General features: G+C 35.8%; 1 protein-coding gene across 8 annotated transcripts in view; it reads right to left on the reverse strand.

Annotated features, from left to right (window-relative positions):
- Positions 1–18,881, reverse strand: part of EPS15 (epidermal growth factor receptor pathway substrate 15) — a 151,979-nt gene that overhangs the window by 67,185 nt on the left and 65,913 nt on the right. For all 8 annotated transcript variants that reach the window (XR_012915165.1, XM_012776183.3, XM_075998282.1 and 5 more), the window contains 2 exons: positions 18,630–18,786; positions 12,552–12,637 (listed from right to left, as the gene is read on the reverse strand). Coding sequence is in view for 7 of the 8 variants with exons in the window: in XM_012776183.3 (XP_012631637.1) it covers positions 12,552–12,637; positions 18,630–18,786 (243 nt within the window). In the remaining variant the exon portion in view is untranslated. The remainder of the gene's footprint in view (positions 1–12,551; positions 12,638–18,629; positions 18,787–18,881) is intronic.

Raw genomic sequence — 18,881 nt, forward strand, 5'->3', positions numbered from 1 at the left:
TATCTAGTAAAATTCTGGTCTCATAATAATTTCTTTTATTATGAAAACTAAGTACTATAACATACATTGCTAAATAGAAAACCTGTAAAAAATTAAGTATTCAGTTACATTATTTTCTATAAAAAGCATTATGACCAAAAACCTGACCTATAAATCAGATGGAAAAATCAAATAATTTTCTCATTGACTTAGATTACAATTTCAGAGACGCCAAATTGTTATTCTGTTGTCTTGCAATGGCTCTTAACCTCTATAATTATTCTCATTTCAGACAAATAAAAATATCTAAACATACATTTAGGTATACTAAGGATGCTTGGCCATATTTCTTACATTCTCCCCTCTTTTGAACAACATGTATTTTTTCTACATATAATGGATGCATAATCAATACAAAGCATTCTGTTTAACATTTTTATTTTATTTTATATCTTATTTTATTTTTTGAGACAGAGTCTCACTTTGTTGCTCAGGCTAGAGTGAGTGCCATGGCATCAGCCTAGCTCACAGGAACCTCAAATTCCTGGGCTCAAGCAATCCTACTGCCTCAGCCTCCCGAGTAGCTGGGACTACAGGCATGTGCCACCATGCCTGGCTAATTTTTCTATATAGATTAGTTGGCCAATTAATTTCTTTCTATTTATAGTAGAGACAGTGTCTCACTCTTGCTCAGGCTGGTTTCGAACTCTGACCTCGAGCAATCCACCCACCTCGGCCTCCCAGAGCGCTAGGTGGCATGAGCCACCATGCCCGGCCAACATTAGTAATGTTAAAACTTCAAGGATCTATGCCACAATAAAAAGTAGTATTTATATGCAGCTTCCCAAGGAGCCCCCCAATATATGTGGAAAAGACAGATAGATGTAAGATATAATTTGAAAATAGGTATGAGTATTTTGCCCAAGCCACCACTCATCCTGGATGTCACGACAGGAAAAACTATTGCTTTCACCTTAGTAATATACAGAAAAGGAAAAGTGATGATCCTATTCACCCTTTATTTTTGACTACTTGCCTGGTCTTATCCACTCCCAAGAGGCTTGCGTAGCCTGAGGAATTCCCAAGTACCAAAGCTGTAAAGAGAGGTCAGGGACAGAGCTCCCTGGTATTGCAAAGGTTAACAGTTCTGATTCTGTGGAACATAGTATCTGAACTAACAGGGAAAGCAAGGCCCAACCTAGGCTTTCAGAAGCCTAAGGTTGCTAACTGCATAAACCTAGTATGAAGTAGTCAAAAGCTATTCACAAGGACAGTCAGGCTGAGGGACCTTAAGTCCACGCAATTCACCTCCACTTCCCAGGCTCTGTGTATGGGGAATAGGGAGTGAGCCATTTGTCTTTGTTTTGATAATTCCAATATTATTACAGAGACAGGATTAAACCACCTTCAAAGTCCTTCCCAGATAAACTTCTATGTCTTTTACTCCGAACATAAGAATGCACTGTTTTATAACCAGAAAACAATATAAACTAAAACCATTGGAAACCGTGGAAACTCACAAAGCTGTATTTTTCAATCCTGAGACATATTTATAAAAATCTTTTGGGGGCACATGTAACCATAAAAATGTTCTTATTATTACGTAGCTTAACTGTCAACCTCTCCTACAAGCAAATAAAGAAAGGCAGGATATTCTCAGTGTACGAGTCTTCAGTAAAGGCATCTGGGCCTTATGGAGAGCAAGAAAATGGAACAAAAAACTAGGGACCTGGATTCTAACCTGGCTCTGCTGAAAAATAGTTTTTCTAACTCTGATTAGGTCACTTAACCTTTTAGAGTCTCAGTCTAAGTTTTCATATGCAGATGCTAATATCTCTACTATTTTAGGATTTATAAGGCAAAAATGTAGATGTCAGATAACTAAAAAAATATTTAGGACTTTGAGCCTAAATATTGACATTATTCAGAATTTTAAATAATGTTGATAAAGTAATTTTTAAATTTGTTAAAAGGAATTATGGGTTACAAAAAAGGTTAAAAACATTGATAAAATAGCTGTAGAATAAATAATATAATCACATATAATATCATTCAAAATAATCTAATTACTCTCTACTTTTAGAAACTCATTATATGGTTTTTAAAACATAGGATTTGAGGAAAAATAGTTCAGAATTAAAATACTGGCTCTATCACAGATTATCTTAAATCACTGTAACAGCTACTTGTTCTGGCTGACCCTCCCTTCTAGAGTCCAGCGATCCTTTTAGGAGATTACTCTTCTTTCTCCCTAAAAGAGAGATAGACCTAATGTTTTTCTACTCATATATTTCAAATAGAAGATGCCACCTATTAATAGACTCTACCTCTCTGAGCACTGATTGGCCAGGAATTGGTTCCTGACCAAAGCTTAAACAGTCACAGTACCCCACCTCACAATCACAGTGATTAATTTAAGAATGAGCTTTTGACCAAAGCCAAGGCAATCGGAATCTTTACCTAGGCTGCCTTTATTTGGAACTAATAAAAAAGTACTATTGCCAGTAGCATATCTACTACTACTTCTTATAATAATGATAATACATTACAGAAGCTAACATTTATTAAGCATTTACTACATAATTGGTATTATATGATGAGTACTTTACATGGATTATCACATTCATTCTTAAGAAAACTCATTCCTGGCCGGGTGCGGTGGCTCACGCCTGTAATCCTAGCACTCTGGGAGGCCGAGTTAGGCGGATTGCTCAAGGTCAGGAGTTCAAAACCAGCCTGAGCAAGAGCAAGACCTCATCTCTACTATAAATAGAAAGAAATTAATTGACCAACTAATATATATAGAAAAAATTAGCCGGGCATGGTGGCACATGTCTGTAGTCCCAGCTACTTGGGAGGCTGAGGCAGTAGGATTGCTAGAGCCCAGGAGTTTGAGGTTGCTGTGAGCTAGGCTGACGTCGTGGCACTCACTCTAGCCTGGGCAACAAAGTGAGACTCTGTTTCAAAAAAAACAAAAAAGAAAAAGGAAAATCATTCCTGTGAAATGATGAAGATAGGCAAATGTGAGCCCAGGTGCTGTTGGCAGCTGTTGTCCCTGCATAAATAATAACAAAATTTTCATACAAAAGAGCTGAGGTAAAAATCATGGAGAGAGTGAGTCTTGGTAGGACTTCGGCCCTGGCTTCTGTCATAGTTAATTTTATGTGTTAACTTTGCTAGGCCACAGTATCCAGATATTTGTACAAACACCAGCTAGATATTTCTGTAAAGGTATTTTATAGGTGAGATTAACATTTAAATCAGTAGATGTGAGTAAAGCAGATTACCCTCCACAATGCAGGTAGACCTCATCCCATCAGTTGAAAGTCTTAAGAGAAAAAGACTGAGGTCCCCCAAAGAAGAAGAAATTCTGTCTCCAGACTGCCTTGAGAATTGAGTTGCAACATCAACTCTTCCCTGGGTCTCTGGCTTGCCAGCCTGTCCTATAGATTTCAGACTTGCCAGCTCCCACAACTGTGTGAGAAAATGCCTTAAAATAAATCTCTCTATATATACATATGTATACATCCTATTGGTTCTGTTCTTATGGAGAACCCTAACACTTCCCTCACCTATACCCTTGCTCTTCTAATTGTATGGAGGTCATCAAATTCCCCTTCTTTTTCTTTTTTTGAGACAGTCTCACTCTGTTGCCCCGGGCTAGAGTGCCTTGGCATCAGCCTAGCTCATAGCAACCTCAAACTCCTGGGCTCAAGCAATCCTTCTGCCTCAGCCTCTCCAGTAGCTGAGACTACAGGCATGCACCAACTATGCCCAGCTAACTTTTTCTATATATTTTTAGTTGGCCAATTAATTTCGTTCTATTTTTAGTAGAGATGGGGTCTCGTTCAGGCGGTTTCCAAACTCCTGACCTCAAGCGATCCGCCCACCTTGGCCTCCCAGAGTGCTAGGATTATAGGCGTGAGCCACCACGCCCAGCCAAATTCCCCTTCTTGCCTAAACCAGCTCCAGTTAGATGTGTCACAATCTTTTTTAAGTCTCAATTATCTTCTCTTCAAAGAGAGAAAATAAAACCTGTATCTCACAATTACAGAAAAGATTATATAATTTATGCCAACATACCTAGTTTATAGTAGTAAATAGTAATGTAAATAACAAACTCTTTATAAGCTCTAGTTTTTGCATTTATAGAGAATATCTACTTTACATATAACATGTAGAATCATGAAAAGATAAAGTAAAAAAATTATCCAACAGAACCTGATATATCTCTATGCAACTTTAAGACTTATCTACTGAGTCAACAAACATATATTGAATCCTATTACATACCTGTTACTGTGCTACACTTTAGGGATGCATAAAACAATTTGGTAAGCATCTGCCATAACGGAACTCTGAATTCAGTGTATGTGCACACATACCAGGTGTGAGGGGCTGGGGAGAGGAATGTAAACAGATAATCACAATGCAGTATATTGGGTGCTACAACAGGTGCTGTGGGAACACAGCGAATGGAAACCTGACTCTGCCTGGAGAGGGTCAGAAAAGGCTTCCTTAACATTAGTGAGTGCAGGATGATCAATTGTGAAATAAGCTGTACAGATAGTAATGATATGCTTACCAAAAAAAAAATTACTTCAGTCTGGAAACGCTTTGTGAAGGAGGTGAGATATATATTAATAATTTCAAGATAAATGCTATAAAAGTTTATGTGTATAATGTACTATGGAAATAAATAAATTTCTTAGTTCTGAGAGGCTATTATAATGAGTTTTATTTTTGAGAAATAAGTCAGAGAATATATTGATGGGCATAAATCTTTAAAAAGAGAGTCTAAATGTTATCAGAATAAGCACAAACTTTGAGGTGTGGTTTATATGACCGAAGCATTACCGTCTTAGTGGCAAGACACAAAATTAGACAGTTCATTATTCAAAGGAGAAATAAAAGTTTGCTTTGCAAACCCAAAATAATTCATTTATTCTACTTATCCAGAAGGATAAAATAAGATTGAAAAACTAAAAGAAAAAAAAAAAAACTAAGCCTTAGTTTTATTATGAAATAGGGATAATAAAATGATGGGCAGGATTAATTTATGTTACACCTAGAAAGACTCCAGAACAATACCTGGCACACAATTAGTGCTAAATAAGCTTCAGCTATTATTATCATTATTATAATGATATATATGGATATAAATCTTCCAGGTGCGCACTGTGGGCCTGGGACTAGCCAGCTACTAAGCAGAACAGGCAGTAGTGGTAAAAACATCCGGCGGGCCAGATAAATGTCCTTGGCAGGTCGCATGTGGCCCACGGGCCGTAATTTGAGGACACCTGATCCAGAGTGATAGCAATTAGGACTCCAATATGTTGGGAGAGTGTGATTCTTAAATCTTCCAGGTGCGGAAATTTCTTGGTGGATGTTTTTGTTTCCCAAAGACAGACTTTAACACATTTTAACAAGTATTGCTCTACTAAAAGTGGTAAGTGCTCCTTAATAAGCTACTAGAACCACAAAAGAAATGTAATTCTTATAAAATACAATTGATTCAGATCATAGCCAGTCCAACAGAAATATAACGCAAACCACATATACAATTTTAAGTGATCCAATAGTTACACATTAAAAAGTAAAAACAAACAAGTGAAATTTACTTTAATATATTTTAACTCAATATATTCAAAATACTAACATTTCAACATGTAATAAATATAAAAGTATTAATGAGATATTTAAAATTCTATTTTTTCATTCCAAGTCTTTGAAATCCAGTATATTTTATACTAACAGCACATCTTAATTTGGACTAGCCTTATTTCAAGTGCTTAGTGACCACACATGGCTAGTGGCCACTGTTCGGACAACACAGGTCCAGTTCTTCAAATAAGAGGAGTATCCTCAAACAGAAGGTTTATTTTATTTTATTTTTTTAGAGACAGGGTCTTAATCCTTTTCCCAGGCTGGAACTGCAGTGGCACAATCATAGTTCACTGTAACCTCGAGGTTCTGGCCTCAAGTGATCCTCCCACCTCAGCCTCCCAAGTAGCTAGGACTACAGGCATGCACCACCCCACCTGACTTATGTTTTTTTAAATTCTTTGTAGAGATGAGTCTGGTCTCTACCAGCTCAGGCTGTTCTCCAACTCCTGGCCTTAAGCAGTCCTCTGGCCTTGGCCTCATAGTGCTGGGATTAAAGGCGTGGGCCACTGCACACAGCCTAAACAGAAGTTTTAATGATGATTCATACACTTTATGTGAAAATGAATTAGGATGCCTCTTTGCTAACAAACAAATGAACGCTATAACCTAGAGAGCATAACAATTAACCAGTAATGCCATTCTTGAGGCAGTCACAACAGAGACCTTCTAGTGTCAGTGCCACAAGTCTTTAGAGAGTCAGAAACAAAACAAGTTGGATTATATAAGCAAAATAGCTCTGGATTTGACAGTATAAGCAATGAACTCTACCGACATAATGGATTCTAATGGTATTTGAACCAAACTAAACCAAAAACAAAGTTTTTAAAAATTCAAACCCTATGCTAATATTTTTTAAAGTTTTTTTTTTTTTTTTTTTTTTACAAATCAGTTCTTGAATATGACTGTGGCAAAGGCCTACATATTCAGGAAAATACAATCTGGCTATCTGGCTACATAGGTCCAATCTCTCTTCAACTAGGGAAAGAGATTTCATTCAGCTACTTCAACCAATATTTTGTGAGCAGCTATTCAATAAACCCTGTCTGTGCTCTAAATACTGATCTGGGCATTGGAGATGATGACAACTAACATGTATTGAGAGTTTATCATGTCCCAAGAACTGTGTCAAACATAGTGCATAGTATTATTCATATTTCCAATGTATAAATGAAGAAACGGAGGCACAGTTAAGTAAATTTGTCCCAAGTCATGTCAGGCAATCTGGAAATCAGGTTAAGAAGCCCACGTTCTGAAATACTACACTATATTGCCTCATTAGAAACAACAGTTGGTCTGTGCCATCACAGAGTTCAGTATCTACTGGGGAAAGAAATATAAGTGAAGGAAACTGAGTGCTCTCTGAGCTGAGGTAGATATCAAGCAAAGCTTCATAAAAATGAAGACTTGTTCATTTCTTTATCTGAAAATCAAGATAAAAATACCCTTCAGGGATGTTGCAAGAATTCAATAAGAGAATTTATTAAAGTAGGCATAGCGCAATGCCCAATAACTAATATTATAATTATCTATCCTGTTTATTGGCCCAGGACCAGGATAACAAACAGGCCTGACAGGATGTAGCTTTTACTTCCTTATGTTCTTGCTAAAAGGACAAAGCCAGAAAGGAAGTAGAAGCTACTTAGATGACAAAATATTAACTCCTGCCTCAGCATAACTCACCACCACCACACCATCCAAAGGACTAAAGCAATCTTAGTATGTTTCACCGTTTCCAATATAAAGAAATTCTCTGAGACATTTTACTTTCAGAGCAAAAATTCTCAAAAATAAGTCCATGAATAGTTTCTAAGGGTCTGGGAATTCCTGAAATAAGTAAAAATAGTGTATATAGGTATACATATTCTTTTTGTTCTGGGGGCCTTCATCAGACTCTCAAAGAAAATCCCTGATCAAAAATATGTCTGCATTTACCATCTGATTCAGCAAGTCCACTTTTGGGTATATACCCCATAGAACTGAAAGCAGGATCTTGAAAAGGTATTTGTACATCCATGTTCACAGCAGCATTATTCGCAACAGCTAAAACATGGAAGCAACCCTAATATCCATTGACAGATGAACACATAGGCAAAATGTGGTATATAAGTACAATGGAATATTATTTAGCCTTAAAAAGGAAAGAAATTCTGACATATGCGACAACATGGATGAACCTTGAGGACATCATGCTAAGTGAAATAAGCCAGTCACAAAAAGATAAACACTACATGATTCCACTCACATGAGATACTTAGAGTAGTCAAAATCAGAGACAAAAGTAGAATGGTGGTTGCTAGAGGGTGGAGGGGAGAGGTGAATGGGGAGCTATTTTTTAATGAATAAAGAGCTTCAGTTTAACAAGATGAAAACAGTTTTAGAGATGGATAGTAATGATGATTGCACAACACTGTGAAATGTATTTAATACCATTGAATTGTACACTTAAAAATGGTTACAGTGCTTACCTATTGGATACAATGAACACTATTCTGGTGATGGGCACACCAAAAGACCTGACTTAAGCATATATATCTATGTAATGAAAGCACCTATACCTCCTTAATTAATATTTTAAAATTAAAAACAAAATGGTTAAGATGATAAATTTTATGGTATGTGTATTTTACCACAATTTTAGAAATTGAAGCAAGAAAAAAAAAAAAACAGGTTTGCAGAATTTGAAAAATCAGCCCACTAACCTTATTGTCCCTGTGAGGATTAAAAAAAAATCTTTTATATATAAGATTCTTTTCTATAGTCTTCAAAATAACTATTATTCAGAGGATCTTTTGCCTTATTTCAACATTTAACATATGGCTTCTATTCTGCCATATACTTTGCAGGAATTAAGTCTGGGTAATATTCTAATGTTTAACATACTTTTATTGATTCATTCAATCAACTACACTATGCTGATTCTACAGTGTCAGGTACTGTGTGGGTTAATTTCTAGACCTGTCAAAAAGAATAAGACATAACTCTTGCCCTTAAAGAGTTCAAAATTCACCAAAAAAGAAATATAAATTACTACAATAAACTGGGGCAAATACTATAGTGAAGGAATAAAGTCTCTGGAAGTAGAAGAAAGAGCAAGTAGCAATCTAAAAATTTCAGGGAAGGCTTGACAGAAGATATGATATTTAAGCTGGGCCTTAAAGCACAAGGTAAAAGGTACACTAGGAGGATCAGAGGTATAAGAGAATAAAAGTGGTAGCATATTGAAGTAAGAATAAGACCAACCACAACATGGCTGGAGAAAAGGGATGAAGCTAAAATGATAGGTTATAGCACTCTGATAATCATTGAGAGTACAAAGAGCAAACACACTGTCTGCTCCAACAAACTCTCAACATTCACCCCAAAACTAAAAAAGAAGGGGTTAATCTTTTTCAGATAACAATTTCATAAAAGCCACAAACGAAATCTCTTTAAATTCTTTATTCCTGTTTTGTAGTCATACTCATCACACCCTGATATATTAATAAAAGAAAGATTTCAAGGCTAAATAACAGTAACTTTGCACAGAAAAAAATTGTTATTCACAATAATGAAAAACAACATAGTACCTTGAAGACTTGGTGATAGTGACGTAATACAATCACTTAAAAAAAGTGAATTCTAACAACCATAATTCTAGCATGCGTAGATGAGTCTCATTATGACTTTTGTGGAGTTGACAAATGATGGAAGTTTGCCTACACTATAGATCTCACCTAAAATTAAAAGCCTAGGGAAAATATTTTCACAAATGTCAAATCATGTATAAATGTATTACACATTTATAAAATGTGACTACAACCTAAAAACTAACAAAATTTTGAAACTCTTATTTCTGTAATAAGACAGTTATGAAATATTACATATGTTGTTTTTATGTTAGTAGCTCTCATTCACTATACAAGACTGCCACTGGTACAACTCAACATTATGGTGACTAAAAGTTATTGAAATCTTAGAGCAAAATGTAACAAATATTACAAATGTCTGTAATAGCAAGAGCATTCTATCTATGATGCTCTAATTTCTACTAAAATTCATTATAGAAACATTTTATATGTTAAACAAGTATTATTGAAGTCAACTCAAGCAAGGCCTAGAACACTGGAGTATGTGTCCATTTTCATAAGCTTAACCCTTTGCACTCGCTTGCTTTTTTCTCGATTCCTTTATTCTACTCAGGATTTATTTTTTTAAATACCCCAGATTTTACAAAGCGTGGCAGTAGAATAAAAAAATGGAGTTTCTTTTCATACAAACTTATTTATTTGGATTTTTTATATTTCAAATTATTGATACATTCAAAGAGTAATTTTAATCTCTATAATTTTTGCTAACCGTGTCAAGTCACACTCAACATCTGAGTGCAAAGGGTTAAGAGGCACAGAAGACAAGTATTTTCAAATCTAGCTACTATAAAATGTATATTATAGGGCCGGGCGCGGTGGCTCACGCCTGTAATCCTAGCTCTCTGGGAGGCCGAGGCGGGCGGATTGCTCGAGGTCAGGAGTTCGAAACCAGCCTGAGCAAGAGCGAGACCCCGTCTCTACTATAAAATAGAAAGAAATTAATTGGCCAACTAATATATATACAAAAAATTAGCCGGGCATGGTGGCGAATGCCTGTAGTCCCAGCTACTCGGGAGGCTGAGGCAGGAGGATTGCTTGCGCCAGGAGTTTGAGGTTGCTATGAGCTAGGCTGACGCCATGGCACTCACTCTAGCCTGGGCAACAAAGCGAGACTCTGTCTCAAAAAAAAAAAAAAAAAAAAGTATATTATACATATAAGGCATGCAAAAATGTCTGTGGACCATTTATGGACCATATGAAAATAAAAAGTCTAAAACACCACTATAGACTCAGCAATCAAAATAAGAATTTGGTAGAATTTAGGATAAGGCAGATGTGCTCAAAACTAAACAATGACATTTAAAAGGTTGCCAGACTAAATTTACAGAATGTCAAATCATTGTTAAAAGAGGTACGATACTGTGAATGATCACTGAAATTACTGTAGATTTAAAGCTATATTGTCTGCCGTAGACATTTGCTTCCCAGAATTCATTCTTCTAGCAATACCTTCTAATTTTCATTCAGGGATATGCCCCCTTCCAAGTCCTCTTGGAGGCAAACTATCCCCACCCTTACTTCCAGGACAGTGTTCATGACAAATCAATAACCTATACATGCCTGGCCACTGAATCTCAAGACTTTCCCAGGAACTGCCAAAAGAGAGGCACCCTCCACCAAACTTGAAATTAATAAGTACATGAAACTAGATGTGCTACAGTCCTCTTGGCAACATAAGGGGAGCCTATCTGAAAATGGAATCAAGCCAATGGAAATGGAAACAAGAAATGGAGCAAGGAAGAGAACTGATTACATCATTTGAGCCTCAGTAACAAGCTATGCTTTAAGCCATCTCTACCTCTAAAATGTTTTAGTTTCACAAATCAATAAATTTACTCTCATTTAAGTTAGTTTGAGTTGAGTTCTTTCTTAAAACTGAAAACTCTAACAACTTAGTTTCTCTACAGCAATCTCAATGTAGTCTCACAGATGAGGTAAAATCATTGTCAAGTTCTTGCCACATATGCCAGATAAGTCATTTAATCCCCTTATGTCTCAATACCATCAACATAATAAAATATATCAGCCATTACTTTCTTAAAAGTGCTGTGAAGTTTTAAAAAGGGGAAGGGCCAGGTGTAGTGGCTCATGCTCTATTCCTAGCACTTGGGAGGCCAAGGCAGGAGGATTACCTGAGGCCAGGAGTTCAAGACCGGCCTGAGCAACATAGACCCTGCCTCTACAAAAAATTTAAAAATTAGCTGGACATGATGGCACACACCTTTAATTCCAGCTACATGGGGGGGGCTGAGGCAGGAGGATCGCTTCAACCCAAGAGTCTGAAGTTGCAGTGAGCTATGATAATACCACTGCACTCTGGCCTGAGCAACAGAGCAAGACCATGCCTCAAAAAAAAAAAAAAAGAAAAAAGAAAAGAAAAAGTATGTGGGGGTGGGGGTGGTATTAATATGAAGTGATATTTAAATCCAGTGCCTTGTAGATCAAAAAAATCATCTCACCTTTTAAAAAGTAATTTTAGAAAATCATTTTTATAATCAGTATTGCCATAAAGTTTCCAGGGAACAAGGGAATTGAGGAAAAACCAATACCTGCTGTACTCAGATTCAAATCTAATTATAATTCGAGTCTGTTCTATATAGTATTCACATATGAGAAAGATTCAGCTTAGAATCAAGTAATCCTGGGATCAGGTATTGGCTCTATAGCTGACAAGTTTATATGACTTTAGGCAAAATCATCCTCTAAATACTTTAACTTCCCTACCTGTAAAACAGGAACACCACTACCTGTCTCAACTCACAAGGTTTTTGTGATGATCAAATAACAGTTATGAAAGCTCTTGGCATGGTATTTGCATTTAACATTCCTTCCATTAAATGCATATATACAAATGCATATATACAAATGTTTCCCTACCATGTTATCCAAATATCTAAGGTTGGAGAAAAACTATTTTTCATTCATTCTAAGATATATGGTTTTTTTTCACATTTTTCATAATCTGAAATCAAATAGTACCTTATAGTTAATGGCAAGTCATTGATTATTTGACAGTGATCTTTCTCTTTTCAGTGGTACATAAGAAAATAGCACATCCTGCAATTAAAGTTGCCTTATATTTGATGAAATAAAATACAGTGATTCCATTCAAATAGAACTATGGTACTTAACCAAATAAGGTAACATTTACCAAAATATACATTAGAAACAGAAGGATGTGTGTGCATATATAGACATACACGTACATACACTTTGTGTGTGTGTGTGTGTGTGTGTGTGTGTGTGTGTATGAGTAGGCTGTAATTTTACTTTACATACCTCTGTAAGTCAACTATTTCATTGTTAAGGGTATCTAGCTCCTTAATAGCAGAGAAATCTGCAACAGGACTTGATCCTATGATGTTCTAAAAACAAAAAGTACACAATTATACATTATTACTATAAAATTATGTAATATATAGCAAAGTACTAAAAATGTTAAAAGCCCTACATAGATACAAGGTATTCCATATTTTACTGTATTACTAACACTTTTAATTCAGAAAACCATGTCTGGTACAATTATATACTTAGTTATACAGTAAGACATTTTCCTTAAATTCTCTAAAAGCTGTTATTCTTTAATATACCCCCTCATCCTCACCTCTGATCCCAGTATCTTTGTCACTTGATCCTAGCCTGTTCAGAACCTTGCAGTAAAATAGATAACAGATACCAGATATATAAACTAAACTAATTCCTCCACTGAAGTGTTTCTTGGGCAAATGGATGGTGATTTATTGACATTTGTGTCATTGTGGCACAAATTTAAGTACACTAACTTTTGCTGCATTTCAGAATTATAATGGTGGGTAATTTATTCAATTTAACAAATATTTACTTTTGTTAAATATTTTTCATCTACTCTATTTAAAGTAAAGCCAACTGCACAGGCATGTTCCATGATAAATACTAATATCACCATATACAAAACTGTCTTCATGTTACATTCTTTATATATGATTTTCTTTCAATAATGAAGGTGCCAAAATTGGTCTCTGAATGGTACCTGTAGTTAGAATATCTAGCTGGGTTTATTCTGGGCCCTGCTATTTCACTAGCTGCATGATCTTCACCTATAAAATAGGGAAATAATCTCTGCCTTGCCCACTTCAAAAATTAAATGAGCCGGGCGTGGTGGCTCACGCCTGTAATCCTAGCACTTTGGGAGGCTGAGGCGGGCGGATTGCTCAAGGTCAGGAGTTCGAAACCAGCCTGAGCGAGACCCCGTCTCTACCAAAAATAGAAATAAATTAATTGACCAACTAAAAATATATATACAAAAAAAAAAATTAGCCGGGCATGGTGGCGCATGCCTGTAGTCCCAGCTACTCGGGAGGCTGAGGCAGGAGGATCACTGAGCCCCGGAGATTGAGGTTGCTGTGAGCCAGGCTAATGCCACGGCACTCACTCTAGCCTGGGCAACAAAGTGAGACTCTGTCTCAAAAAAAAAAAAAAAAAAAATTAAATGAGATAATGTTATGTGAAGTCACTCTACAAACTTTATGATATTTTATAAATGTAAGCTATTATTATGATTAACACCTCAAGAGAATATGCTCTTAAAATATGTGGCCTCCCAGTAAGTTGTTTCTACTTTGGCTCAATCTCCTTTGTAAACTATTGCTGATGCCTCATATAGCCAGCTAAGGTCAGCTCCTTAAAATACCTGACCTACAACCAATGCTAAAACTAGACTGACAAATAACAAAATAATCATGATGTGGAAATGTTAAAACTGATGCCTGCACTAAGGCCTAAAACTAAGGCATACTGATGACCTTATTAGTAGCATATATAACTTAGTATTAATACTTATGTTGTTGTAAAGTTAATGTATGTCACCAACAGAAGAAATCTAAAAACTCATAATATCCCATCTCCTTACATTTGTATACTCATTTACAATTCACTAAGTATTTTCAAATCCATTAGTTAATTCCCAAAACTATCTGAAAAGTGGATTGAGGGTAGGGCAGATATTATTAACCCCATTTTAGAGCTGCAGAAACACATTAAATGACTTGCTTAAAGTTGAATCCACCTAAAAGGTAGTCTGATCAAGAGTCTTCTGATTAGATTCAAGTGCTATTTTACACTATGCCCCCTGTACTTGCATATTAAGATCATTTAGGTAAATAAAACAATTACCCTAAAAAGTAAATTTGATAAACATGTACATCAATAACATTTGTCAAATAATTCCTTCTTCTACATTTCCTTATGCTAAACTGTACTTTGAGTACTAGCTGTTTTATTTTGATTATCAATACCAAAACTCAATTATGAGACTTTAATTAATTCTAATCTCAATTTTATATTAATTACAGATTTTTATCAAGTATACCTCAACTATTTTACTATGATCCACTGACTGATACACAGATTCTTATCAATGCTAAATTAATTTAGAAAATTTAAAGTGAATTTCTGAATGTGACAGTTATGTACTAGTATTTTAACTCTGTCTAAACTTGAACTATGAGCTAAGCCAGGCCAGATAGCTAGAAAGGTGAACAAAATGAAAAATTAACACTGGTCTCACTTTTATCACCAAGAGTAACTGACATCATTTAAACGCTACTGAGAAATTTGTTTTCAGAGGTGCAAGTGTGCCTAGAAACTCATGACTTCCACACCTCTTCTGTCATACTAATTAAAAAAAAAAAATGACTCACATTTGATACTTTTGCCATTAAAAATATCAAATAAGAATACAAGGAGAAAAATTAACCTCAAACAAGTTAGAACGTAATACTCCAGATGACTTTAAAATGGCATGCAACCAGGAAGCACGGAAAAAGTTCAGCTCATATTATACGAGTATATGAAGGGCATACAAAGAAAAATGTAGTATGTTTCCTTCTTTCAAAATATTTTCTCTCACCCTATTCTGAGCACTACACAAAAATTCCACTTTGGTGATTTCAAGTGGATCAGATAGCCTAGGAAAGGCAAGCTAAAATTTACACAAGGACCAAGTGACATGTAACAAAAGCATGCTGCTTAGGCATATTTTCTCTGCGTCAACTTTGCTGAATAAAAAAACCTCTAATTTCAAAATCTATCTTGCAAACCAAAAAGTCTAATGCTAAAAAAGGCATAAAATAAATCTCTAACCTTGAGAGAGAGAGGAGAGTTAAGAAACTGACAGTACAAGAAAGGTGAAAAGCAGAGTGCTGCAGAATGGAAAAAATAGTCCAAACTAGAAAAAACACAGAAAGGAGAGCAACATTCAAAAAGGATTAGTCAAAGCTGCAAAAAATGCAGTACTAAAAAAAATCAGATTATAAAGAGAAAAGAGATAATTTGAAAGATACAAATTTTAATTTTTAAGGTTAAAACTTTTGGTTAACAGATAAGACAACAATGATGAAATCCCATTTCAATGAATAATACTGGTATCTGATGCAAGTAGACAAAGGTGTCTATGCTCTAGTGAATGAACTCCACACAAATCTACTAAATTATTGTTTTTGTTTATTTGTTTGTTTGTTTGAGATGAAGTCTCACTCTGTCACCTGGGCTAGAGTGCCGTGGCGTCAACTTAGCTCACAGCAACCTCAAACTCCTGGGCTTAAGCAATTCTCTTGTCTCAGCCTCCCAAGTAGCTGGGATTACAGGGATGTGCCACCACATCCAGCTAATTTTTCTGTTTTTAGTAGAAAACGGCCTTCTTGCTCAGGCTGGTCTTGCACTCCTGACCTCAAGCAATCCTCCTGCCTCGACCTCCCAGAGTGCTTTTACAGGCATGAGCCACTGTGCCCAGCCAAATCTACTAAGTTTAAAACTTTGTATAACAGATGCAATTTCAAGTGTCCTTTAATGTTATAGGGAATCTAATGAACATAATTTGCCTCAGAAATTTGTTATATCTGCAATTTGTATTGGTAGGAGACTAAGTATGTAATAAAATGAGAAAGGCAAGAAAAAAAAATCAATCTGCATATTTGAAAGAAAGGATGAAATAACAGAGTATTCCATAACTGAGATACAGTTGTATAGCAAAAGGCAAAAATACAAATTCAATAACCTTTATCTTTCTGGGTGGCATTACTTTTAGCCTTCTTCACAATTTAGGGAACCCATGTCATGTATCATAAGGAATCTCAAAAAATTCACAAAATGTTCTCCCCCTCAAAAAAAAAGCTCACAAAATATATAATCAAATATTTATTTTATTAAAAATAAGGATATATAAATAGCTTCAGAATGTTCTATGTTAAAAAAAAATAAGGATAAAAAGTCCTATAACTAACTCTCTATACCTGGTGGCTATAAATTTCATTTAGTTTACTTGGGGAAAAAAACCCAATTTGAATTTTAGGTTTCTTAAAATGGAATTTTAAAAAATTCATGTGACAAAATTAATGTAAGACAAAATATTCTATTGATATTTTATCTTTTTTTTTTTGAGACAGAGTCTCACTCTGTTGCCCTGGCTAGAGTGCTGTGGCATCAGCCTAGCTCACAGAAACCTTAGACTCCTGGGCTAAAGCGATCCTCCTGACTCAGCCTCCCAAGTAGCTGGGACTATAGGCATGTACCACCATGCCCGGCTAATTTTTTTTTCTATGCATATATATTAGTTGGCCAATTAATTTCTATTTTTTAGTAGAGGTGGGGTCTTGCTCTTGCTCACACTGGTCTCGAACTCCTGAGCTCAAAGGATCCGCCTGCCTCAGCCTCCCAGAGTGCTAGGAAGGATTACAGACATGAGCCACCACGCCTGGGTGCTACTGATATTTTAAAGAGAGCTCTTCTCATACGACACATTTGACAAATCCTATTACTGTATATACAACTCCGAAGAATCACAACAACTGTTATTTTACAGGTAACAAGAGATATAAAGATACAACGTATTTATTATTTATCTATCTATTTACTTTTTTTAGAGACAAGGTTTCACTCTGTCACCCAGCTGGAGTACAGTGGCATAGCTCACTGCAACCTCAAACTCTTAAGCTCAAGCAATCCTCCTGCCTCAGCCTCCTGAGTAGCTCGGACTACAGGTGCATGCTACCACACCTGTATAATTTTTTTTTTTTTTTTTTGAGAAAGAGTCTCACTTTGTTGCCTGGGCTAGAGTGCCATGGCATCAGCCTAGCTCACAGAAACCTCAAACTCCTGGGCTCAAGCAATCCTTCTGTCTTACCCTCCTGAGTAGCTGGGACTACAGGCATGCACCATCATGCCCAGCTAATTTTTTCTATATGTTTTTAGTTGGCCAATTAATTTCTTTCTATTATTAGTAGAGATGGGGTCTTGCTCTTGCTCAGGCTGGTTTCCAACTCCTGACCTTGAGCGATACGCCTGCCTCAGCCTCCCAGAATGCTAAGATTACAGGCCTGAGCCACCGTGCCTGGCCAATTTTTCTTATTTTTTTGTAGAGATGGTGTATTTATTTTTAAAGGCAAATATAGCTATTACAGGATATAAGTCCTTTGAAAGGTGTATTAGGCTGGGCATGGTGGCTCATGCCTGTAATTCCAGCACTTTGGGAGGCCAAAGGAGGAGGACAGCTTGAGGCTAGGAATTTGAAACCAGCCTGGCCAACATATGGAGATCCCATCTCTACAAAAAAAAAAAAGAGAGAGAAAGAAGAAGAACAAAATAAATAAATAAATAAATAAATAAATAAATAAATAAATAAATAAATAAATAAATAAATAAAGGTCTGTTAAAGGCCTAGATATTATAAATGCACTATATGAGGAATGGTTTCTAGATGAGGAGAGAAAAAACAAAGCACAACTTGGCTAAAACAATGTAGTTTTGAAAATTCCTATTGCTGTCCAGAAGCCAAAGGTAGCTAAAACATTCTTCTAGTTGTTCAGACATGGAGTTCTGCTGTACACTTAGGAATGAGGGGTCTTCTATAGCAAAAACCGCAGAGATTTACCCTCAACATAACGTTTTTCTTGGAGCCTTGTCTGATGTAAAATTTATACCAAGCAATCATCGTTTCCTAGGTTTTGTTTTCAAATTTATATTGTTTTCTGTAAGAGTAAGTCATCAAACCAAACAATAATTCTTATAGCTTTCATTAAAATTTTATAATATAATCCATTCATAAAATCCAGGAAGGAAAAAGGCCAAATTTCTCCAATTTTAAGATTGGAAAATACAGTTATCATATGTTTAACGAATGGTGGGGTAAACAAACTGCAGGCCAAGGATGTTATACAAAGCACGTTTATTTATAGGCACAAACTAAACCACAAACAGCATACTGCTCTGCTCTTAGCCAGATACACTTTTTTCTACTATTCCATTCAAATCAAGTCTATAATTTGACATCGCACTTGTTCCTTTCAAATTAGTGCATTTAGTTTTTCTTTTAAGTTGTCTTACCTTTTGTAAACTGGCCCTGTCTGATGGTGGAATCATTTCAGGAGTAAGAATGTGAGGAGGATCAATGCCCTTCATTAACTTTTGATTGATTAAGTGAAAAGCCAATGCAAACTGATCCTTTGTAAGCTTCCCACAGTCCTTTGTGTCACATAATGCCCTGTACAAACAAACAAAATGAAGATTATAAGTGTGACAACTACTATTCTAAAAATCCAGGGAGAAAGTATGACTATGTACCTTTTAAAAAATAAT

The sequence above is a fragment of the Microcebus murinus genome, chromosome 2 (assembly GCF_040939455.1).
Source record: "Microcebus murinus isolate Inina chromosome 2, M.murinus_Inina_mat1.0, whole genome shotgun sequence".
Taxonomy (NCBI): domain Eukaryota; kingdom Metazoa; phylum Chordata; class Mammalia; order Primates; family Cheirogaleidae; genus Microcebus; species Microcebus murinus.